Source organism: Aythya ferina (genome assembly GCF_964211825.1).
Source record: "Aythya ferina genome assembly, chromosome: 2".
NCBI lineage: Eukaryota > Metazoa > Chordata > Aves > Anseriformes > Anatidae > Aythya > Aythya ferina.
This window is the reverse complement of record NC_140297.1, coordinates 39,572,040-39,597,702: the sequence shown is the minus strand read 5'-3', so window position 1 is coordinate 39,597,702 and position 25,663 is coordinate 39,572,040. Positions and strand designations below refer to the sequence as shown.

General features: G+C 35.0%; 1 protein-coding gene across 5 annotated transcripts in view; it reads left to right on the top strand.

Moving 5' to 3' along the window:
* Window positions 1-23,989, top strand: part of ZNF385D (zinc finger protein 385D) — a 431,386-nt gene extending 407,397 nt beyond the window's left edge. For all 5 annotated transcript variants that reach the window (XM_084509530.1, XM_084509531.1, XM_084509529.1 and 2 more), the window contains 4 exons: window positions 12,488-12,721; window positions 14,680-14,858; window positions 16,261-16,362; window positions 20,691-23,989. In XM_084509530.1, coding sequence (XP_084365656.1) covers window positions 12,488-12,721; window positions 14,680-14,858; window positions 16,261-16,362; window positions 20,691-20,924 — 749 coding nt within the window. In that variant the 3' untranslated portion in view covers window positions 20,925-23,989. The remainder of the gene's footprint in view (window positions 1-12,487; window positions 12,722-14,679; window positions 14,859-16,260; window positions 16,363-20,690) is intronic.
* The last annotated feature ends 1,674 nt before the right edge of the window (window positions 23,990-25,663 follow it).

Sequence of the window (25,663 nt, the reverse complement as noted above, 5' to 3'; positions counted from 1 at the left end):
ATATAATATTTAATATTATAATTAAATAATATATAATATTTGTAATATTTATACTAAATATAATTATATATTTATTATATATATTGTATTTATTATAAATATATTATAAATATAATATGTATATTGCACACAAACATGCACATATATATTATATACATATATTTAAATATATATATATATATGTATATATCCTAAGACTATAGGTACAGCACCACTACAATCAATTATCTTACAAGATCATGACTCATGCAGTTTTTCTGAAGGAGGGCTAAGCAAGCTCTCTACCTTCGTAGAAATCGTTAATGCACCTAGTATGTAAGCAAACCATTTGTGCAAGTGTTGGCCAAAGTCTTTACATTTTGCATGAATTGCATATGCTTTCAGAAATGAACATACTGAAAGGCCCAAACCTGTATTTCATAGCATACATGGCAATTTCAAGTACTGTCATATGGAAAGATTTGTTTCAGAAGAACAGTGCTGTCATCTTTAATGTTTTGTTTTGACTTTTCTGAAATGCTGTGAAGTAAAGTGGTCCTTGCTTACGCCCATTTGTGTTTTTTTTTTTTTTTTTTTTTTTTTTTTTTTTTATATATATAGTAAGGGTTTTATATAAGGGTTTATATAGTAACTTTTGATTCTGAGAAAGTCTAATGTGGTCTTTCAATGTTAAAGAGATGCTTAAATATTCATGTATTGGATGCTGCTGAAGCTGAAGGGTATTCCAAAGTATGTTTTTACAGCGGTTATTATTCTACTAATTCAGTCACACTACAACTGCTTTCTAAAATTTTGTAAAGCTAAAACAAAGAATTAAGTTATTAATTCCATATTTTTCATGCAAGTAGCTTTTACATTACTTTAAGTACAGCAGATTTTCCCTGAGCAATTTGAAAAACTTAATCATATGTTTTTGACTATCTGCTAGATATTAAGAAGGCTTAAGCCAGAAGAGGTAAAATACACTTTCCATCAAAAAATAAATAAAACCAAAACTAAACAGATAAACAAAACAAAACAAACAAACAGCAACAACAACAAAACAGCAATCCCCCAGACTTTATAAAAAATTGTTCTGGATTATTATTTTTAACTGGTTGCTCCAATTACTACTATTCTCCCCCATTCTCTGTGTATTCTGCTCCTCAGTATGTCTTTGAATTGGATTTGTTGAGATTAGATTAACAAATGAGACCAACAGGCTGATGGAAGTGTTAAAAATATTACTTTTATGATTTTAAATAAATTACTGATGCTAAGCTGAGCGAAGGTGTGCCTGTGGAGTAGTGATCTGATTGTTGCAAATCCATGATACTTCAGACTTGCATGTTGATTAAGAACTACTTTTATGGCTGAAAGGCTCTTGAGTCAGTCTATTCTTCTAGACACTGCATAAACATGAATGTGAAAAATACATTCAGTTATTCATTAAAAACCTGCAATTCCATGCTCTTAAAATAAGGGCAACTTTCAAGCATCTGGTCTTGTATTTGTGCTTTTTTTGGACTCTTATTCATATATTTGTCTCTGTTATAGTGCACATGGGAGAGACATACGAAATGAAAACTGAGCAGTATAGTATATTAAGCTCCTAAAGAGAACTTTTATTGTTTCTCTTTCTCTTTTCTAAGAGCTAACACTGGGTCTGAATAATGTCAGATTTAGTGATCTCTGCATAACTGTTATGTGCAACAAAATAAAAAAAAAAAGTTAACAGAGGGAGCTAGGGTATGATCTTGTAAGTGGTGTAGTATTTGCAGCCACATGTAGAAGAGAAGCTGAAACCACTTTTGTTGCTACTGTATTCTGTTGTTAGGAAAAGAACAGCATATAAAGGAAAATGTAGCACATGTAGAGAATGCCAATTTGGGTCTATCAAATAAATTAATAAAAAACTGTAATTATGATCATTAATATGCTCCCCTACTGGAAAACAAAATGTGAAAAGACCAGCCATTACATAGCTAGCACAGTTTGCAATTATTAGTAGCCCTTCTCCTGTTCCTTAGGGCTGTCTTCTTCAAATGCCCACCATCACCAAGTCACCACTAATCACCAAGTCATACCAAGGGGTCATACCATTCACAATATAGCTACTTTTACTCAGCACATCAGAACCTTTGTCTTGTGGAAGCATTGGGCAAAACTGTCCAACAGAATTAACTGTCTCACTATGTATATTAATGTATGTCAGTTTTAGTTTTCCAAATAAAACCTTTGATATGAACATTACAAAAGAATGCATAAGGGAAGGCCAAAGAACAGCAACAATTAAATGCATCCTCTGAGATCCTGCAAATATTTGCTAAAACTAGTCTTGAGCTGCCATTTTAATGCTAAATTTCATGAGTACATAGCTGCTCTCTTCCTCCGTCATTGCAAAGTAAGAGTAGCCATCTCCTTATTAAGGTCTATTCTGCTAGCTTTGTGCCCTGAAATAGAAATCCAGAGTCATTTTATCTGTATTGGTTAAATCAAATAATATATATATATATATTTTAGGTTTTTTTCCTTCAATAAGATTTGAAACTAGGAATGGCATCAAATTGTGCCATTTGAAAATATATTTGTAATTTTCACTGTTTCCCTTATTTGCAAAAGAATTTAGATAATTCACCAGATGAACACCTTTGTGCTAGGAAAGCCCTCTTCTTCCATTTTGCTTCTGTGAAGAGCTTGACTCTATGATACCAACTAGCTAAACATCCCAAACTGCAAAGCACCAATAACCTCCCTGCTGGGTATTTGTGGATAAAGCCAGGGAGTGAAACTGGAAGAAAGGATGTTGTTTCTGATTCTTCTGACACAGAGAAAATTTGATGAAAAGGAACTCGATAAATTATTGAATGAGACAGGTTTCTCCCACTCTTTGTCTAGTCCCAGGACCAGGCATCCAACCCCACTGTGGTTTACTTAACATTGCTTCTGCCAACTAATATAATTAAACTAATAGCTCAGTTAGTAGCAGACTTCCTGCAGGTAAAGACTGACATGATAGCCAATGGAGGCTGTTAGTGTTGCACAAAATAATTTTATCTTTTATTTTAAAAACAAGCCAAACAAACAAACAATGCACAGAAAACATTTTTCAATAAGACAAAGCAAAACAAAACCTGTCAATCATGCCAGGAACTATAGTGACAACAACTTGTTTTGAAATGGCTGGCCTGGATTGTTTGTGCAACTCTGTAAATATTATTCAATGTCTTTTAAGTGTAATGATGATACAGTGTTTTTAATAAGCCCTTCATTTCAGTCCTAGCCCAGACACAGCCTGTGGTGGGTTGGAGACAGGAAGGAGTAGAAGGGATGGAGGCAATAGAAGGAATATCTATTTTAGGTGATGGAACCTGCTGGAGATGAAAGTTAAATAGATGGTCATAGAAGTTGCAGGTGTCCATAGTAAAAGACTCTCTGGAAATTGAGAGAGATTTCCTTTCTCAGGCACTCACTTTAGTACTAGACTTGAGATGCGTCTGTCAATTTATGAAACGTGTTACCAACAGTATGCAGTCAGCCAAAGGAACATTCCTTGTAAAAGCGTCAAGCTGGAGAGGACTAGAAAAAATCCAAATATGATAACAAAAAAGTTGTAACACTTATTTGCTGTAAAGACTAAGGATAATAACTGTAGCATGTCCTGTTCTATTCTCTCATTAATTTATTGTGAAATTTGTTGCTCTAAAACTTAAGCATTTGGTATCTCAAATATGTACAGAAGAGCATGTGGTTGTAAGAAAGCTATTGCTGAGCAATCCACAGAACAGATCTGCTACAAGCTTTACTTACAGTGAACTTTGAGACAGATGTCCTCTCACTGCTCTCCCTGCCTTCACTCTACCGAAAAAAATTGTTGCAACAGATGCTTGTATAGCTTCTGACAATTCCTGTATTAGATACAACATTAGTTTATTGCCAAAACCAGATTTACTAGCTCAGTGCTCTCCAGTAAAGGAAGTAAGTTGCTATAAAGGGAATAGCTTTAATTATTCCTGGATTCAAGACAGGAGAATACCATGAGGTATTACACTTATGAGGGCAGTCAGAAGTCAGAGTTCTCAGAAATTCCAATTTGGATACCAGTTATTTTAATTTACTTTGAGGTTCTAGGAATATGTTCTAGGAAATCTGTTTTTAAACTTAGAGTTTAGATGGACATTTAGAAGAGACCATTCAACCCGAGACCAACAACAACAACAAAAAAAAAACACAACCAAATAAACAAACAAAACAAAACAAACAAAAAAAACACACAATCACTGCTTAAAATGGAGAGCAATCCTATGCAATTTGTGGTGCAGTTCACTCATTCTTTCCTTGTTCCATTTGATTAATGACATCAATATATTTTCTCTCCTTCTGCTGGTGATTAATATTTCCCTGTACTTCTTTGCTTTTGGTGGCAGATTGTTGGGGGGAGAGATTCCATAGTAAATTGTTTCTGATATCAAGTTTTAAATAGGCTTTGCCAGCCTGATGTTTTATGAAAAACACTTCTCCATCTCCAGTAGTCTATAATCTGGACTGTGTTTGCTTTATGTCTCTGTTGAAGAAAAGGAGAACTTAGAAAACGCCCCTTTCAAAGGTCACTTCCATCACTACAGTTCGTAGTGCAAAGTGAAAGACAACATCTCAGTTGCTTCTTCATTTTCCAGGTCTGCAGTGTAGATGTGGGGGCAGCAGGAGTAGTAGGCATGAATCTGAATCATGATTACATATTGGCCTTTATAATCACAATGTGTTCTTCCAGGTACATAGCTTGAGGTAAAGCCCTAATGGGTTTGTTGCTCTAAAAGCAGGGCAGGGAGATAATAGCCATTGGAAGTTAGTGATGCAGATTAAAGTTACCCCCTGCATTCCCCTTGGGGAAGTACTGCCTCCAATACTGACTAGGTATAATCCATACATATATCACTGTGTGTAATGACTTGGAGCTTGATTGTGAGACAGGGTATATTTTAAAAAGTACCTTGGACTACTGGTTACACTACTGATTCTCATGGTGCCAGGGATGTTCCTGGACACAGGAACACAACCATCCATTAATTCCCACTGCTATAGCTGTCTCTAGATGACTTCTGACCAAAGCTAAATCCCCCAAATATCCCTGGGCACAGTCTAGAGTTCAGTATGAGCCAAGCAGTTCACGTGCAGCCACCCTGTTTCGGAGGATAAGAGAGTTTAATAATATGGATGGGGACTGCTGTGCACAAGTTGGCATCCATGCTGCAGAAAAAGGTACATTCAAGGCAATTTAATCTGACTGTAGTACTTCTTACAGAATCTTTTTATTTAGCGGGCTTTTAGCTTTTAAGGAATGGCTTTCAAGTTCTTGTTTCCTACTGATGGTAAACTCAACCAATGCACAGATTTTGCTCATGCATTAAGATTAATTATAAATATACTTTTGATTGTGTTTGCTTTTACTTAAAAGTTGCAAAATATATATAGAAGCATGTGCAGATGTAAAATTGGTATCATTTTTCCAGTGTTGTTTCTGATGTTGCCAAGCGTGGAAGAACAATGCATAGGATAATGCAGCTTTCCTTCTATATGTGATCAAACCACCAATTGCCTGCTTTATTCATTATCTTCAAAGAAATGTTTTACATTGCACCCTACAAAATAAAGTTGTAACTATTGAAATGAAAGCTGACACTCTGCCTTATGTATAACCTTCAAGTTAGACTCTAAACAGGAAGTGTATTATTTTAGCACGGCTGCTGAGCCCCAATCTGCACAATCCTCTTTGCACTTGACTGTAAGCTCCACCCTTTAAGCAAACACTTTGTCCAGATTTTAAATTGAATTTTTCACTACATGAGTCTCATTAATTAAATGGCAACGGTAGCTTCAGTGAACATGATTTTTCCCTTAAAGCTCCTTGTGAGAGGACCTTTTCACTCATAGTTGGTGAAGGACATTATTCTGTCTCACTGAGGACGAAATCTGTGTGATAGGCCCAAAAGGATGACTTAAATCTCAAATCCAGTCATAACCAAGACTTACTTAAAGTAGCTTGAAAATAAATAGTTTCTCCTCATTGTCTCCATTCCTTCCAGACACGTTTTTGTCAGCTACATTTACTCAAAAGTCCCAATCCCAGGCACAGCATGATGTTTCCCTACCTTCCTCTTTCCCTTTCCATAGGCCTTTTACCCCCAGCTGTTGCTGCTGCTGCCAGCTCTGTGCAATTAACCTTAACAGGAATGCAGTTGTCCCTCTGTGGTTAATCCTGTTCAGGATTAATGAACTGTGCTTTAAAACGAGGGAGCTGCTAGGAAAAATGAGGTATAATTTTGTTAGAAAATTGTGTACTGCTAATTAATGAAGAAGGGTCATTTTAGGATTCAGCAGACTCAAGCTTAGCTGGAGAAAAAAATTACGAAGAGCAGTTATGTGAAGTTTGCTACTTTCTCTTGACTCTTGCTCTCTCTACAGACATCTTTTGTCACCAAACATACTGTTTTCTGTTTTGCTCCCATCAGGTCAGCACCAAGGCATGTCACTGGGAAGCAGGGAATAGAGACCACAGTAAAATGAGGCCACTTTTTGTTGGGCCACTTGTTTCTTCATCCTTTTTTTCTGAGCCATGAGCACTGTGTATAATGTGATTTGTTTAAGTGTTAAAAAACAGGGTCTAGTCAAAACAGTGAGGTCATTGCTTCTCCAGTTACAAACCAAGAAAACTCCCAGTATTTGGCTTTAATACTGATCCTGGGAGAATTTTGAAGTCCTCTTTCTCAGTAGTGCTTGTTCTGTATGTTTTAGGAAATGCTTGGGCAATACATTAGAAACACTAAGCCTCTTACTTTCTAGATATCAAAAGCAGTACTGATGGACACCTAGACAAAGCAAAATAACAAGGAATATGAGCAAGACAGTGACTAACAATCCAGGGCAGTGAAAAGGATATAAAATGAAAGCAGGTGGTTATCCGGTGTTTAAAAAACAAGGTTGGAAGAGGCACCTCATCAAAAATTTCCAAATTGTATGAAAATTGTATAACCTGTTTGGTCTTACACAGGTTTGTTTGTTATTTCAGAGCCCTCAGATTGTCCATTATGGCACATTGATTAACTGTCCTGTAAAAGATCAGTCAAATATCATGACTTCTGATACTTAGTGGTGTTTCATTGAAGGAGATCTTGAGGTATTGAAGTACACAACTGTCATTCGGATTTCAGATAGTTAGATCTTTTATTTAAAAAAGAAAAAAAAAAAAAAGTAAGCCTTGTGATGTAAGGTATTTAAGTCTCTAAGCCGTGCATTTGTAATTATTATTATTTTTTTTTTTCTTAGAGAGAAGTTATGTGAATCCTTCTAAGTTCTAAAAATTTACATCTGACTCTCTAAGTGAAAGATATCCATGTTGGGTGGGACAGATCTATAAAACTATATTGAATCCAGGTTTTGAATGTAAAATTAAATATAACGAATGGAATTTTCATAATATGATACTCAAAAAAAAAATCTGTACAATATATTGTAATGGGACAAATATCAATCCAAACCACAAAATATGCACGGTTATATTATCCACATAAAAAGGAGGAGGAGCTGATACATTCAAGTCAAAGTTCCCCAAAGTGTTTTATTTAAGTGCCAGATGCAACCAATGTGCTAGCACACGTGCTTATGTTTAAGCATAAGAGTACAGAAAGTCAGCCAAGTACAAAATAAAGTTGATCACAGTTATTTTTGAGATGGTACTTTGTTTATAATACATTCCACCGTTATATTTAAAGATTCAAAAGAAATGTTATCTTATCTTCTAATGTAATTACCACAGAGGACACAGAGCACGGGATTTTAAACACAGACAGATGAAACCAGGGATCCAGTTCCTAGAAGGCAGGAAACTAGTATGTTGAGACTGTTTTGAATGTGCCACCCATACTGGAGCAGTCTGTTACCTGATACAGGTTTGCTACAGCAAACCAGCTGACAAAGTTTCTGCAATAGTGAGAGCTTTTAGTACAGTGAAATACTTCATATCAAATTCTGTGTGGCATAAGAAATAACATACTTTTTTTTAAATTAATTTTGTTTTCCTTCCTGGACAGCATTATGGGCCAAATGCTCAATCCTCTTATGTCAAAGACAAAGCTGAATTTAAATGAGACCAGAATGCATGAGTATGCACTAAATCAGGCATATTTTTAAATGCATGCCACTTGAGATTGTGGAAGAAAAAATAAGCTCATAAATAGTTGGGATTTGTTTGAAGTCAGAGCACTTTTCTCTCTGTAAGTCTATTTATAGTTTTAGGATAAGAAATTCTTATGCTTAGAAGCAGGAACTGATGAGTGAGACTTTCTCATACTCAGAAGAAAAACATGAGTTGACTGCAATTTTCTGTTTCTTCAGTCTAAAGAAAATTCATGAGGCTTGTAGCTGGGATATAAAATTAATCCTGCTTACATAGAAGGACCTTAATCACACACTTGCAGTTCTGCACTTGAACTATGGTATCTGTACTACCCAATGGAGTCAATTCTCACTGAATGCTTTTATTATGGTTTTGCCTTCTTGTTAAAATAAAATTTGATTTTGCCAGTGAGCAAGATTAGTTTTTAATGACATTATTATTATTATTATTATTATTATTATTATTATTATTATTTATTCCATTGCTATATTAGAACCAGGAACCTAAATGGATTTGTTTTGAATTCTGAAGTGTTCCCTTTTTTGCTGCTGGAGTCCAGTTCCATTCAATATTAGCAATCTGCTTCTATGCCGAAGCCAAGTAGTGACAGTTGCAATAATGAATATTTGCTGCAGGCCACTGGTATGAAAATAGCACAGTGCTGCAAGCCTGCGTCACCAGAAACAAATATTCCATTTGACTGTGACTGAATTTCCAGCTCAATTTTAGATCATTTATTATTGAAATAGTTCTTAAAGCACTGTCATAATATAATGCTAAGAAATGCTGATTCAGTCTTCAAGGCATCTGTTCAAATGTCTTCCTACTGCCTTTTTTTTTTTTTTTTCCCCTTAATCACTTATACCTTTAATGCAGTATGCTGTATTTAGGACACCTAACTGCGTACAGGCAGCAACACTGTAATACACTCAAAGATGCACATGCTGGTTAGATTAGAAATTCTGGTAAGAAAAGGATTTTAATTCCTTCTTTGTAAGCTTTCTTGAAAGCTTTTAGAATGTTTCCCCCATAATTCCTGCAGATAATTGTAAAGATTGTATGAAGAGGAGCAGCTTTGCATCTTTAAATGTGTCATGGCTTTCACATGGTGAACTTGGATGATTTTCTTGTATGTGTTTTGATATCATTAATGTGTTTGCATTAATGAAATATATGATGTATTAAATAGGTGATGTTTTCAAAGGTATATGAGCCAGATATATGCTCTGAATATTGGTATTTTGGAATGATATTTACAATTTTTAGTTTAATTTTTGTATACAATGCTGCTTCCACGCATACATATCAAAATACCTTCAAAAGGACTATGATAATTGATTATATTTTCTTTTCACTTTAAGATAACTAGATGGTTAAATAAAAGGTCAACATACATATTGAGGTTCACATATTTTAAGCAGAAAAAAATCTGCGGTTATTTAAGCTTTTTAATGTATACATATTTTTATTTTATATTTTGTCCATTGCCTTAGGTTTTCCTATGTAATATAAAGAAATAAAGGTCCATACTTTGCTTAAGGCATACTGACCCTTGCACCACAAAGCTGGTAATGGTGATTGATGTACATATCTAATTTCCTGCAAGATTAAGATGAGCACCAACTTTGACACCAATTCTTAGTTAATATTAATGCCTTCTTTCTCTCTTCCTTTTCTCTCCCTCCTGCTGTCCTCTGCCTTCCTTTTTACCAGGACAGTACATTAGCTGTTAGTAGCTACTGTGTCCCAGGAGAAACTGAAGTTTTAAAAGCAGTGTTACATACTACTGGGTGTGGGCTTTTGGTATACTTGCAGCACCTTTCAGCTCAAGAAAAGCCAATGTCAACACAGATTTTCTGGAATGGTGAAGAAGTGACTAGTTAAATGAGTAATTTTGTGGACAGACCTACTCATCATTTTTCCAACAAAAGACTTAATTTTTCAAAATATTGTTTTTCTTTTGCAACATTGTTGTTAATCAGTAAAAAAAAAATAAGAGCAGAATGTTCAGCAAGAAAACACCATTTCTTCTACAACAGTATTTGATATCCTCAGTACATTCAGAATATTATCACTTCCAGACTCCAACTCAGGAAAAAAAAGTACTTTTATTAAACTTTGAGTTGGACCTTTTACTACATGTTTTAATGCCAGCAGTATGTAGACTATTCATATCACAAACTCATCTTTTTTGGTTTTATAAATAATAATTCATCAAACCCTTTGAGAGAATATATAGAAACATTACAAAATATAGAAATTGACAAGGCTAGAAAGTTCCTCAGAGGTAAACTGCTAGCTGAAAGGGGGTCAGACCTGGGTTGCTCCTACAGATATTTCTTCAACCAGTCCTTCAATAGGCAATATTTCAGGATCTCTGTAGGTAGGTTATTCTAAGGCTTTAGAGCTTTAATATTAGAAAGAATTTCCTGATGTCTAATCTAAGTCTCTCTTGCTGTAATCCAATAGTCCTTGTCCTATTAGCAGGGATCAGGGAGAAGAGTATATTCTCCTATTTTTAGCTACCTTCTGCAGATCTGAAAAATATTGTCACTGTTTACCCTTCGTTTTTCAGATTCATAGGTTTTCTAAACTTATAATTTGTTTTGGCTTCCTCTCTCACAACCTCTTTCCTGTTAGTTTGCGTTTGTATTGCTGCTGAATTAACAACAAAGCATATCATTGTTTATGTGGTGTTTACTGTCCCCAGACTGGATACAGGGCCGCCAGTGCTGATTAGAGGAGAAAAAAATACTTCATAAATCTTTCACTTCACACTTTCAATATGGCAGGAACCTTTTTCATAACATCATGGTATAAGTGATCTGTGTTCATCTTGTTATCCACTACTGAAAGTTTTTACTGAGAGAGAAAAAAAAACAAAAACACACTAGTACTGGGGCTAATGTTCTTCATCCTGTTTTAAAAGGTTACACATCCTGTTTTAATAGGTTACATTAATCCTACCAAGTGTGGACTCCTGCAATTGTCTTTACTGGAAAGCATCTCGTTTTCTAGACTGTTTCTCCAATGCATTAAAATTGATTTGAATCACATCTCCCAGTGTGTTTGCCCTTCCTCCAAGTTTGTTACTGTCTGCTAAATTAATGTGTGTTCTTCATTAATGAAATTGTTGAACAATATTAACATACTTCTGTGTTAAAGTGTCCCTCCTGCATCACAATACATACTGAGATCTATCTAGATCCAAAGAATAGTTATTTTGCTTATTCTAATAGCTATTTTGCCTAATACTGCCATGCCTTTTCTTTTCTCTCCTTTTATGACATGGAAATGCATGAGGATCAGTAGAGGGGACTGAATAAGGATATTCCCTTTTTCAGAGGCAGAGGTCTGAGTCGAGGGCACTCAGGCTCCAAAATGGGATGGCAAGACATCTGTGAGAACTCAGTAGGAGTTCTCAGGAGGCTGTCAGCTCCTTGGTGCATTCAAGACTTGGATCCTTGGCAGGGATGTAGGCCCTCAGTACTTATTTGTTGGAAATCAGACTCATGTGGAAGCTGGGTTAACTAACAATATTGAACATGGATATTTAGGACTTATACAAAGTGTAATTTATATGTTATTCAAACAATAATATCACTGTGTGTTTTCTCTCTTCAGAATTTGAAAACTACAGAAAAAGCATGTGTTCTTAGATGTAAGCATTAGATTTCCAAAAAGATTAAAATATGTAACATGCTGACAATTTTTCCAAGCATACTACTGACAAAATGAAAGTCTTTTTAGTGCTTGTGTAGGTATCAGAATGTTGTATTTTTAATTACTGTTATTAGTATACATTACTAGTATGTAATATTGGATAGTAATAATGCATAGATAAACGGTGATAGAAAAATTATTTTTTCATTTTATCAGATAGCACTAATACAATTATTTTGATTCTATTTTTTTTAGTACAGAATGTTAAAACTTTAGCTCAGCTACTCAATCAGTGTAAGTATTATGTGGCACTGTGGCAGTTTATGTATCTAAAGTGCTGCATATAAATTTTAACTACCTATTGTTCTGGTAATTTATGCAACCATTTTAATGGATTATCCTTCAGTCGTACAGTACAGTCTTAATGACCTGTCTTTTCAGTTTGTGAATTTTGTATTTACTGGGTGTTAGCAGAATGGAGGAGACAGTACCTGGCATTTTGATACATGGGAGTAACCATACAAAATGCAAAGAATAAGGTCAGATTTAGTTCGTTAGTCAAACCATCAACAGCATGGTCTGGCTCTCTGTACAGTTACAGTGTTAGCAAGCAAACACTGAAGGTCACAACCTTCTATTTTGTTTCCTTCCATCTCATCCCTTTGTCCACAGACGTTACCACAGGGACACCAGCAATATCAACGACGACAACCGTGGAAATCCGGAAGAGCAGTGTTATGACAACTGAGATCACCTCTAAAGTGGAGAAAATCCCCACAACAGCCACTAGCAGCACCACATGTCCTTCCGTTGAGACTGAGGAAGAAAAAGCAAAAAGACTGCTGTACTGTTCACTATGCAAAGTCGCTGTCAACTCTGCCTCGCAGCTGGAGGCGCACAACAGTGGTGAGATGGAGCAATACTTGCTTTCTTCCTTTTTTTTTTTTTTTTTTTTTTTTTCTTCTGTCTCAAGAGCTCTGCAATTATCTTCTCCTGAATAGATTAGATCTCTTGCAGCAGGGGACAAAGAGGTGGCAGAAAGCTGGCAATTACATGGAATTCATTAACTATTAAAGAATAAAAATGACAGGCAAAGAGGCTTTCAAAAAGGGGGAAGAAAGGAAATTTATTGCACGCAAGTTACCCATTTTCTTACATTTTAGCTTTTGCAGCTTCCAGACCTTATAGAGCTAAATGACAGCTCATGCTTCATTACCTTTGGTGTTCAGAGTTTGCATACTTTTGTTTGTGCCAGCTAGCAAACTGAGAATGAATATCATTAGTTTTGTTTGAAATCTAACAAATTAAGGCTGAAAGAGTGAGTGTCAGTCAGAGTTCAATGATGAGTTAAAATTTTTAGGCCCATATTGTCTGTTAATAACTTGGTAAAATTTATGATTTTCCATTGTTTTCATCAAATGATAGCGACTGGTGCATGAGAGGTGAATGGGTAATTGCTTACCACTGTCTTTCTTATTTTTTAAACCTTTTTTTTTGTTATTAGAGCTAGTAACATCAGTAAGTTCGGGAAGTAGACAACCATTATCCACAGTCACTATTTTAAATGTCTTATTGATTGGCTTTGTGGTAAATAGCATTAAAATATCTTGGAATTTAATATGGAGACAGTGACCACCTATAACAGTCCTGTAGAAAAACTCCTGATTTTGGATGTCAGTGGTTACCTGACAGCAGGGTAACCAGAGTTAAGAGGTAGAAAGAGACCCTCAGGACTGAAAGATAGAGACAATGCTAGTATACCTGAAGTAAAATGATAAATGGCTTAAAAAAAAAAAAAAAAAAAAAAAAAAAAAAAAAAAGTTTGACAAGCCTATAGAATCTGTATAAATTAAAAAGGAAACAAAAATTTATTGGTATTCATGAGAAACAAAGCTTAGTCAGTTTCGACTACTGTGTTTGCTGTATGCCAGATCTTCAACGGGTGACATTTCAAGTTCATAAAGCTGTATATATTTAACCTATTTAATTACCTATGAAGCTTAGACTCTAAACATTTTTGTGATCTAGATATGAGCCAAAACATTACTGTGAATATTTAGATACAAACCTCCAAGTTTCTACTTTCTATGCTGATAAACTGTGTGTGTAGCTGTACACATGCACGCTTAGAAAAGTGTATAACGGGATGCATATAGTAATTATCACTGGAATACGAAATCTGTACATGGCAGTAGTCCATTATATTCACAGACTACTTGCCTGGAAGGCAACAGTGTAAGAAACTGGTCTGAATAAAGGTACAGCAATAGACACAATTGCTTTCTATCCAACCTTTATTTTAATTACCAATGCAAGTATGTTTTTCTGACATGCATGTTTCTCACATGTTTTGGTTTCTGTCCAGGTTGCTGCTAGCAACATCTGCCCCTTTGTGGTTTGAGAACTAATTAGTTAATTACAGATTTAAGTGTAAGCTACCTAATGAATACTGTTTATCAATCCATTCAGAAGGGCTACAAATCAAAGGCAACTACACCTTTAATAGCTAAATTACTCTTCCTTTGCAACTACAATTCAGGTCTTATTAGCAGCAGGAGTTAATGAGAAAAGTCACACTCATTTAACTTCACATCAGGATACCTGATTGTGCCACTACTTATTGGTGTGGCTGCTTTGTTCTAGTGTTCTACGTACAGAACTGTAATTTAATAATTAAATATCAGATGTGAAATACCATTGCATTAGTATTAATATGATACAGACAAACACAGACATATTCCAAGGATAGCACATAGCACCAAGCTGAGGTGCTATCATATGATTTTCTTTTAGAAAGAAAATAAAACAGTGAATGCAACCAAATTATGAAAGTTCTTTCTGTTTCCCATTTCTAATGTCTCCAGGGACTAAGCACAAAACTATGCTGGAAGCTCGGAATGGAAGTGGAACCATAAAAGCCTTTCCCCGGGCAGGCGTAAAAGGCAAAGGACCTGTGAATAAAGGAAACACAGGCCTTCAGAACAAAACATTTCACTGTGAAATATGTGATGTGCACGTAAACTCTGAGACACAACTGAAACAGGTACTCAGCTAGCTTGCAGAGTGTGATCCTTGGTTATTCTTTGTTTTTATGGTGATAAAGTACCAACACAATCAGTATGTGTCAATCTAATAGTTCACATCAAAATGGAGCTTATAGATTTTGTCCATTTTATTTGTCTTTTATGCAATATGTTTCGTTATTGATATGATTTTCTCCTGTACAAAATGTGTTTTCTCAAAAGCTTGTTTATATATATATACTAATATATATATATATATTAAAATATATATATATGTTTTTATTTAAAGCATTATAGAAGCTATAAGCTGCAATGTTTTACAACTGTCTTTAGACTACGATAGTTGTCATGAGCTAATAAACCCTGACATTTAGTGTACTGCATGATATTTGCCTTGACAAAGATGTGGAGGTGGTTGTAGCCAGTATTTTCACAGAACATTGAACAACCTGCTTAAAAATATGGGATGGAGAGGATTTGATTATTTCTTTTTATCGGTGTTACTCTGTAACTGAGAAGCATGACCTCTACATTGCAATTACACTAAGTTATGTTCGGTCATTCATCAGATGAACAAAGCCTTTGCACTGAAAAACACTTAGTTTAATACCATATGCCTTTTGGAATTAAATGCTTGTTAAGGAACTTTACAAGAATGAAGATAAATTCTGTAATGGACAATAGAAATACTTGTCTTCTGCTTTCAGGAAAAAGTCCAATTCTTTCTCTCTTTTGTAAGAACTCTCTCAAGAATGAAAATCAAAGTAAAAATACAGTTCTAAAAAAGGTCCCTTACATCTAATACTGCAATAAAGTCTGTGTAGAAGGATTCGTGTAAAATCTAATAGATTTTATAAAGAAGATAATGGGCTTTGTGATTTTACTTCACTGTCATTTAGTTTGATATGTAGCCATCTTTCAGCTGAAATCTTAAAAGGATCTCTAGGCTTCTTAGGGATTTAAACCCTTTTGTGACCTTTTTTTTTTTTTTTTTTTTTTTTTTCCTTTTTTTGAATAGTGAGTGCAGTACTATCTAATATTCTTCCAAAACTTTCTATCAGCAGTGGATTGAATTTGATGGGTGCTTTATAAAGACAGGGAGGGGAAATTTTCAAAGGATTCTAGCTTTGTCCTAATTCAGGTCTTGTTGAAGTTAACAAAGGTGAGAAATTCATTGACTACAGTGGAAGCAAAGTTGAACTGAGCACTGCTGAAAATCACAGTCCCAGTGTGTGGTGCACAAAGGAATCACTCAAACTGGAATAGGCCCTATTCTCATTCATTATTGAATTAGTCAAATAATGCTGTTGTGGAGAGCAGCAGCCTTCAGTATTAGAGCACACATGGAAAGCAGAACTTGAAATTAAGGAAATATCATTTTTTTCTTTTTTTTTTTCCTTTTGTTCCAATGTATTTTAACAGCACATAAGCAGTAGAAGGCACAAAGACAGAGCTGCTGGGAAGCCGCCTAAACCTAAATACAGCCCATACAACAAACTGCAGAAGGGAACGCATCCTCTAGGGGTAAGCCAATCACCGTTTGATTCACAGAATCATGCTGAGTAGGGTATTTAGAAAATGAGAATGGAAGAATATTTAAAATAAGAGGATAGTGTAAGCAATGGGAGTATGCGAGTGCCTAAATAAAGTCATGGAAGCCCATAGGAGACTTTTTATATCCTTTGAAGGGTGTGGACCCATGAGTCCTTGTTTTCGTGGCTCCTCTAAATAACCTTAGGAAAGAAGCTAGTTTCAAAGGTCATTAGAGAGCAATAGAGGAGAGAAACATGCAAACATTAAACAGGATTTTTCCAGTTTTCACTGAAGACAATAGTGGTGAAATAACTAAATAAAGCTCTATAAAACATAAAACCTTTATTCATTCCTCATTTAGAAAATTATTCAAATAACAATTGAAACAATAACAATAAAAAAATCCATCTCTTATTTCATTCTGCTCAGTTTCAGGATGGCTCTGGTCACATTTTCAACTGACAGGACAAACTTTGTGGAGTTCTTGCTAGTTTCAAAAGATGAAAAACATGTTTACTCTTTAATAAAAAAAAAAAAAAAAAAAAAAACAACACCAGGATCTTGCCATTAGTCAAGAAACAGTTTATGTTGTGGGTGGGATAGTGAAGCATCTGACAATTATCTACATCAGATAAACTGTGTGATTGTTTTATGTGACATGTTTTATGTTTTGTAATGGTTTATAGATGGTTTTGGCAGGCTGAGGGTGTTGATTCATTGGCCTCATACAGATTAGGCCCTTATTCATTGTCCATTTTCTCTAATGCAGACAGAATTTAGAGCTTTATTCTGTGAGATCCCAGTTCTCTGCTAGTTGAACTTAAACTCTTTTCTTGACCAATATAGAATTTGTCGTTGTTGGGGCAGCCCTTTTTTTTTTTTTTGTAGTACATTCATGCGTTATTCAGTTGTGTAGGAACTTTCCTAGATATTGCAACATAATGCACTGCACTATTCTGGTAGATCCACTAGTACAGAAATAGCCCCATAGGGTTGTTCAGTAATCCACCTGGGAGACCAAGGTCTCCACTACATATAAGATACACTGAAAAGAATAGAAAATGTACAATTAGGAAAGTTGTATATAGCTTCTCTGTCAAGATTATTATTCCTTGAGGAAATTCATTGTTTCCTAGGGGGTAAAAATAACTATTATGTTACTGTTGTTGTACACAGTTGTCTATTTAACAATTTATGTAGTGGTGATTTCTAAGAACTCCAGCCAAGAATCAAGGCCCTCCAAGCGGTGCATAGACAAATAAAGTCAATAAGTCCTTTTCTTTCTGCCTCACTCCCAGGTGCTCACCATACACAAGTCAGAACAGAGGTGAGTCAGAGGGAATTTAAAGCAGAGAGAATGACTTAGCAATAAACCAATAGATAGCTATAGTAGAACAGAGGCTGCATTTAGTCTTTTTGTTTGTTTCTTTTTGAATAGAAGAAAAAAAAATGCTGTCACTTGAAATGCAGAATGGCATAGCAACAAGCCAAAGATGTGCTAATGTTTATGATGAGCTCTAGGCTTTAACTTTCTTTACTCCCTAATAATTTTTCAAGTCATTCACAGTCCCTTCGTTTATTTCACTGTAAATGAAATGCATAATGCCTACTGAACTCTTAATGTTGACCTGTGTGTTAATTAGCACTTGCAGAGAGATTTGAAAATGAATGTGCATCGTACTCTATATAAAAAAATGTTACTGTTATTGCAGCTGTCTTGAAATCACAACGATGTTGATAAATTAGCTGAAAGTCTAACTTCATTAGAAGTTCCTGATTCCTCTAAGAATGACCTAGCCTTTTAATATTGTCACCTAAGATCTTTGGTCTTCATGATAACAAATACATGAGCATCATCTTTCCTCCACTCCCCCCCCCGTGGAAGTTATGAAAAGGACATATTACATTCTCATATGTTTTCTAGACCAAAAGCTCTCCAATGCCATATTTTCAATATAATTTATACTGCTTCAGAGAAAGAAGCTTTATGAATTCCCAGAGTACTCTTTTACACTTGAAGAAATCTAGTTTTGAGACTTAGTTGAAAATGCTACACCAGAAAGAAAGAAGTTATCGGGCATTTCATAGCCCAAACTGTCTGCCATGAGATAGCTTTTATGAAAAACATGTTCTGTTGTTTTGGGTTGGTTTTATTTGTACTTTGTACTCAGGATTTTTATTTGTTCATTTATTTATTTAGTTTGAAAGTATTTTTCTTGACTGTTCTAAATAAGGCTGAAAAAATATGTACTAAATAAATAGTAAGGGAGGAAGAAAAAGTCAAATGTTCAGCAAGGGAAGAAGACAGCTTGGAACAGTGGATGTAACACTGATAAGATCATCTTTATCTGATCATAGTGTCTATTGCCCATTTTATCCTCTATTAAGAAAATTACAGAATGTGGTCCCCTCTGAGTATCCCTTCCAGAGCTTTAAAGGACATTGAGACCACCACAGTTGGCAATGGATATTAGGAAAAGTCAAAATCCTGTATCCATCTGGCTAGTAAAGAGCATATTTATTTATTTATTTTTAAGGAATACAGTGATAACTTTATGAATGATGAAATTCACTTTTGTTGCATGTCAGAGGATTTCTTTCTGACTATTCACTCACCACAGTACTATTGAGTGGAAAGGATCAGAGTGATATAAGGCATGTGAATTATTTGAAAATCCCTTTCAATTCAAGAATGAGAAATTGTGTTTCATTATGTGTCTTTCAGAAGTGTCTGTAGTTAGACTGAGATGTACAAGAGCATAGTACATATATTAATATATTCATATTCTGTATATTGAATACCATATATTCAGGTATACATGCTATGCAAAGGACCTCAGGTCATTCCAGGACACAAACCCATCCAGAGTCAATCATAGCTGATGGGAAGTTTTCTTTGTTGGTGGATGAAGTCTCTACCCTTACCTCAGAATTGTAAAAACAGAACAATTAAGGTATTCAGGCTCCTGGCTTCTCATTAAAACCTTAAAATCCCATCAAAACCTCCAGAAATCTATATAGACTAGACTACTCTGATGTTCACTTTTATGCATACCAAACGTAAATTCTCAAATACTCAAATAATAGTGAAGGTCTGTTGAGTATTTTCAATTAGTCTGAACAAAGCTTGATCTTATTTATTTTCTTTTTGCAAACTCTAAATGCAGAGTTTTCTAAACTGTATTTCTTATTGTGCAAGACTTGTGATTTAAAACTATTTAAACCAAAAGCCCCACCAACAGTAACAAAAATATCGTCCTTTGGCACCACACTAAGTGATACAGGAAAGAGTTTTTCATGACTATATATATATATATATATATAAAGCATAGATTAATATATATATATACACACACACATATATATATATGTGTATATGTATATATATATGTGTATATATATATTAATCTATGCTTTAGATTAATATAGATTAATATATGCTTTATATTTTTAGATTAATATATGCTTTAGATTAATTAATGCATAGATTAATATATATATATACACATATATATATACATATACACATATATATATATGTGTGTGTGTATATATATATATTAATCTATGCTTTTTTCACAGTCGTTATAATAATGAACAGTACTTTAGTGAAAAAGGTCTCCCAACATTTTCTTCAGAAGACAGTCTTCTGAAGACAAGGCAAGATGTTGTATGATATAGGGAATACACCCATAGAATTAATCACGTATTTAGTCACATGAAACACATTTAGGAGATTTTCATAACTGGTGAAAGATAAACTTTGTTTATGTATTTGTTATCAGTAGCTGCAGTTAATAAAGAGGAGATAGCTGTGGATCTTGTTTTTAAGTAGAACTTGCATCCTAATGATGAAAACTAAAGTACATTCTTAGTCACACCAGTGAATGAGATGTTTTCATTCTGATCTGGTCTCTATCATAAAGCTGTCCAGATGGAGATCTCTTAATTAATGGCTAATTCTTTCTTATTTAATTCTTACAGTGTACATGTAGGTTTATGTAGGTGCAGATTGCCCAGCCCCCTTAGGTTTGCTTTGATTTCTCATCTCATATTAAATTATAAGTCTCGGTGATAAGGAGGTTAGCCCACAGCCAAGAGAACATTGAAACTTTGTTTTCTACCAAATCCAACTCACTCTTGTTTAATGTGTGAGATCAAGTCTCCTGTCACAACCCTGCAGCTTGCAGAGTCCGTAACCAGTACAAGGCCTCTCTTAGTTGATTTTCCACTTATAATCTTATGTCAAGCTTCCTGTCATGTAGCTAACATGAACAAATTATGTTTCTCTGTTTGTTTTTTTTCTCTTTTCCCCACAGGTAAAATTAGTATTTTCAAAGGAACCTTCAAAGCCGATAGCTCCACGAATCTTACCAAATCCGCTAGCAGCTGCAGCAGCAGCTGCTGCTGTGGCTGTGAATTCCCCCTTCAGTCTTCGAACAGCCCCAGCAGCTACCCTTTTCCAGACTTCAGCACTTCCTCCAGCACTCCTACGACCAGCTCCAGGGCCTATACGGACCACCCATACTCCCGTGCTGTTTGCTCCTTACTGAACTCCAAACAGGAATTAACTGCAATAATTTTTCAAATCAAAACAAACAAAAACGAAAATCAAGAACATTGAACTATGCAGTGTTTATTTATAGTTTAAAGTATATATGAAGAGCCAGGACTTTTGATAGAGAACTGAACAAATTCTAAAAGGGGGAATGGGCAGTATTTTCTCCAGATGAGAGCATTCCTCTTTTGAGCATTGATCGTTTTAGAAATGATCTCCAGCATTGACTTGTAGTGACATATAAAACTTATGAAGCCTTTTGACTGTGCTTTTTGGCACATATTTCCCTGCAATGTCTTTCCTGCTTTATGAAACAACTTACAAATTTGTCTAAAGGGCATTAACTGGTTCCAATGTACATAAAATACTTTATTCTGTAGATTAAAGAAGAAGGAAAAAAAAAAAAAAAAAGAAACACTGTGAATAGTAGTACCCTTACCAATCCTCCTGCCAAATCAGCAGTTACTGGGTATTTGTCTGAAAAAAGTAGATACAATAGATGTCTTGTAAAACAGTAGTATTGTGTCTCTATCTATGCCACTAGGTTTCTAACTGAGTTGCAAAAGATAAAATGAACAAATTATGTCACTTGGTAAGTAGTCAAAAATGATGACAATAATGTGGAGCTGTTCCTGGTGAGCAAAATTGTTTTCCTCACCCATGGAAGAATGGGCATGAAGGTTATCTATGGTTAAGATAAGGTAAAAGATAAAGAACATTTAGTGAAAAAAAAAAATCCAAATGCTGTACACAGAATAGGTCAAACTTTTATTTAACTAAAAGTGGATGTGTACAGTGTGCATAAATTCAAAATGTGTAAGACAGGATTGATCAATGTTTAAGGAATGCCAATGGACAGAAAAAAATGCACTCTGGTTATGAAACAGGCCTGACACTTTAGTGTTGAGCAAAGGGAAGACACAAATGGGTTATGCATAGTCATAACTAAGAAATGAAAACCAAGAGAGAAATCCTGGCCTCATTTAAGTCAGTATAAAGTTCCTCCTGACTGCAGTGTAGCCAGAATTTCATCCCCAAAATGGCACATATTCTTTTTATATCATACCAGTGGGAGTGTCTGTAGATACAGGTAACATTTTTTAGTTTTAGAAACTGATTCAACAAGGCTTAGTTTTAGAAACTGATTTATTCTCTTGTTTTATTTCCTACTGATGTGATATAAAATGTTTTAATATACCTATAAAATGTAAACAGCAACATGAGATACATATTATGAGATAACTGCACATTGTGGGTTTGGAACAAATTCAACCTTTAGGATCTGAAGGGACCCTTGAATTCTGTAGCTGACCTTTATGTATGGGCAGCTTAAAGCCTTATATATTTACTGTGAGGCTTAAAGGGGTTGACTGTGTCCCTTTAAAATAAGATTTATCAGGGGTATATATAGATATATTGTATATATGTTAGAGTAAGAAAAATAACTTATAAACAGAAAATCTACTATATAAAATAATTATATAACCATTGAGTTTCACATGTGGGTCATTAAGTGGTAAGTAACAAACAGCAGAGAAAAAAATAGACGTCTTGAATACGATTCTTGCTGCCTGCTTTTTCCCATAGGGAGCTGAAAAGTATCTATTAATATTATGGAGTGCGCTGCTGAGTCACATGCGACCACTCTGACGTGTAGCTAAGTGAAATGCCTACCATACATTTAGGAGGAATAAAAATTAAAAACATAATTTAAGTTTTGATGGGGAAATGATTTAAAATATTTTATTAAAAGGGTGTAATGCAAAATATTGACCATGTGGTTGCTATATAATACTGCCTGTGGTTAATATGGACAGGTGGAAGATATAGAGGATGGGAATATACAGCACTTTTGACTTGCAGTTCATCAGTGAGCCTTCCACATACATTGTTATTTGCCATTTTTTAAACCTCTCTGCATATAGATTTTATAAATATATATATATATAAAGAGAGAAAGAAGAGGTTCCATGGATGTCTGTGTCCAAAGAATTCCAAAGAGATGCATTTATTTATCTAGAAGTATTAAAATAAGTTCTATATTATGTATATGTATTTCATCCAGTTTATTTGCCAACGTTTGTGCCTTGAAATGAAATGGGCTTTTGGTTATATTTAATTCACTCCAAAGTAGCCATGAATTAGAAGTGATAGTGATTTCAGGGCTGGTTACTAACTGGATTGCTTTGCTCGAGTTTCCAAAAAGAGAAGAGTACGTGTAAATTCTTGAAGTTTAGACAACTATATAACTAGGGGCTGACATTTAAAAGGGCTCCCTACTCTACAGCTCCCAGTAAAGAGGCAGTAATCACGTCAGCTTTCAAAACCTGTGTCTACCACTCAGAAGTTAGAAAATGTTTCCAATTATTTGGGTACATAAACATAGTGTAGTAAGGTTAAACTTGTCTTTGCAAAATCTTGGCCTTGGTCTTTTAAGTCTATTTGCAGCCTTCCTTCTTTTTGCAGAAGTTGTAGTGCCATTGCCAGCTGCGTGCAGATTCCTTCTCAAATAGGCCACTGGTTTTCAAGCTGTGCTACATGAACCACCATTTATCTCCAGAGCCTTTCATAATAGGTGTGTAATTAACATTTGCTAAACAAATAGAGGAGGGATGGCATTCTGGGGAGGGAGGAGGCCTGGGCAGACAGTATTTTCCCCATGAAATAATAATGCAGACTAGAGGAGACTCACAATATCCTGTAGGCTCTTACACATGGCCTTCTGATGCGTGGGCACATGCTGTACATCCTGCCATGTTGTCATGATGCCATCAAAATCAAAAGGCAGCTTCTTGAGAGAATATGGCCTGTGGCATGCATGGAGGCACAGTACTAAGCACAGAGTTAATACAAGTTTTGCCAGAAATAAAAAGAGTGTCATTCCAATGACTTTCATCAGCTAATTCACAATGACACCTTCAGTTTTCTTGGACCTCTTTTGTCACAGTGCTCTATGGAACACGTTTTTGTTCACACAAGTCTCTTTTAAATTTCAGCTGTAAACAAACTCAATTCTTTTTATGTCTCTTACTCACTACCTAATAAAGGATAAAGCCTAAATGTTAGAATGTATAGTGGATTTTCTGTGCCTTGCTGTTCCACTCCCATTTGGTCAGTAACAAATCAAAGCACCGGGGATGTTAGCACAACAGTTTTATATTATATTATATATATGTCAAGGAAAATACTGGCACAGCAATCTGATTGGGCATGGGGAGCTTCCAGTCAAGGGTATATCCACAACACCTGAAAAAAGAGCTGGCAAATGGAAGACACTTTACACTTACCTGTCAATACATCCAATATGGAGAGCACTATAAAAAATAATAGTAATAATAAAATGTGTCATCATATTCACATTCTAGGGCTAGGAGGAAGACTAAAGCACAAGGAAACAGATAATTTCATTGAAGACACAGTCATTCACTGGAACAACAGTGTGAAATCAGCCTGCAGGGAAATGGCTGGGTATGATCTCAGAAAAACAACTAGGTTCAGGGATATTTTCTTAAATTCTGTGCTGTGTTAAAGAATGACTCTTCTGTTCTGACCCAAAGAGATGGTACTTTTGTGGGAGGGATATGTATTTATATTTTTATGCTATCTGCATTTTTCCAACTATCACTGGCTTTAAACCTTTGTTCTGAAGGTTCATCATTGCTCTGAACCATGAAATCAGTTACCTTCATGCAAGCTGCTGTAAAAGCTGATGTGAGAGGTCAGTAAGCAAATGGTAAAAATATGATGATCTAAAATGAACTGGAAGAAAAAAAAATGAACTGGCCATGTCAAGGAATACTGTATTTGAGAAATACACATCTTTATTTTAAAATAAATATATATATATAATTTAAAATAGCTAAATAAAGTTAATATAACTAGAAAAATTACATTTGTCATTTTAGTAATGGGATATCACAATTGGCACTGTATTTTAAAAGATAAAAGACTCTTTAGCTGTTGAATCAATGCAAGGATACCATGTGTAAATTTAATGTTTCACACTTACTATCTTCTAGTTATGCCAGGAATACCATAACTGAATTAACTTGCCTATAGTCACTTCTACTCCAGGTCTCAAAGATACAGTAGAGTACTGGCCCATTGTTCCCTGGAAGCTGAAGTCCTGTTTCTTAGTAGCCTCTGCTTCTGCCTTCTGCTCTCCCAAAATTCAAAGCTTCTAGATTCTCTTTGAAGTGTCTTGGAGAATTTCTATCTTAATAGCTCTCATTTTTGCAAAAGTAAATGTCATTCATGAACATTAGACGAACACTGAAGAGCAAGATCTGAAAAAGTTTCTACATGATTACAACTTTCCTATGGGTAAATATAAAACACAGCTACCCACATTGTTTGGATGCATAAATCTCTTTGACAACAGGTGAATTTGAAAACCTAAAACACTTTTTATAGGATCTGTGATGTTTATTTACATAGATGGCTAAATTGTCACATTTAAAAATGAGTCCAGTACAGTTTAAGCTTCGAGGATCTAAGCACCTAAAGCGCACAGAAAACTAATCATGTTAACCTAGATGTCTCTGAAAATGTTAGCCTATGCTATGTAAAATACTACCTTTTTTTTTTTTTTATTTTTTTTTTTTTATTATTTTTTTTTTTATTTTTTTTTTATTTTTTACATCACATCTTCCCCTGTTCTGTTTGTTTATCTGTAAGCACCATTAACTTCAGTGCTAGCGGATCACACAAAGGCTTCTGCACTGGGATGCAGTG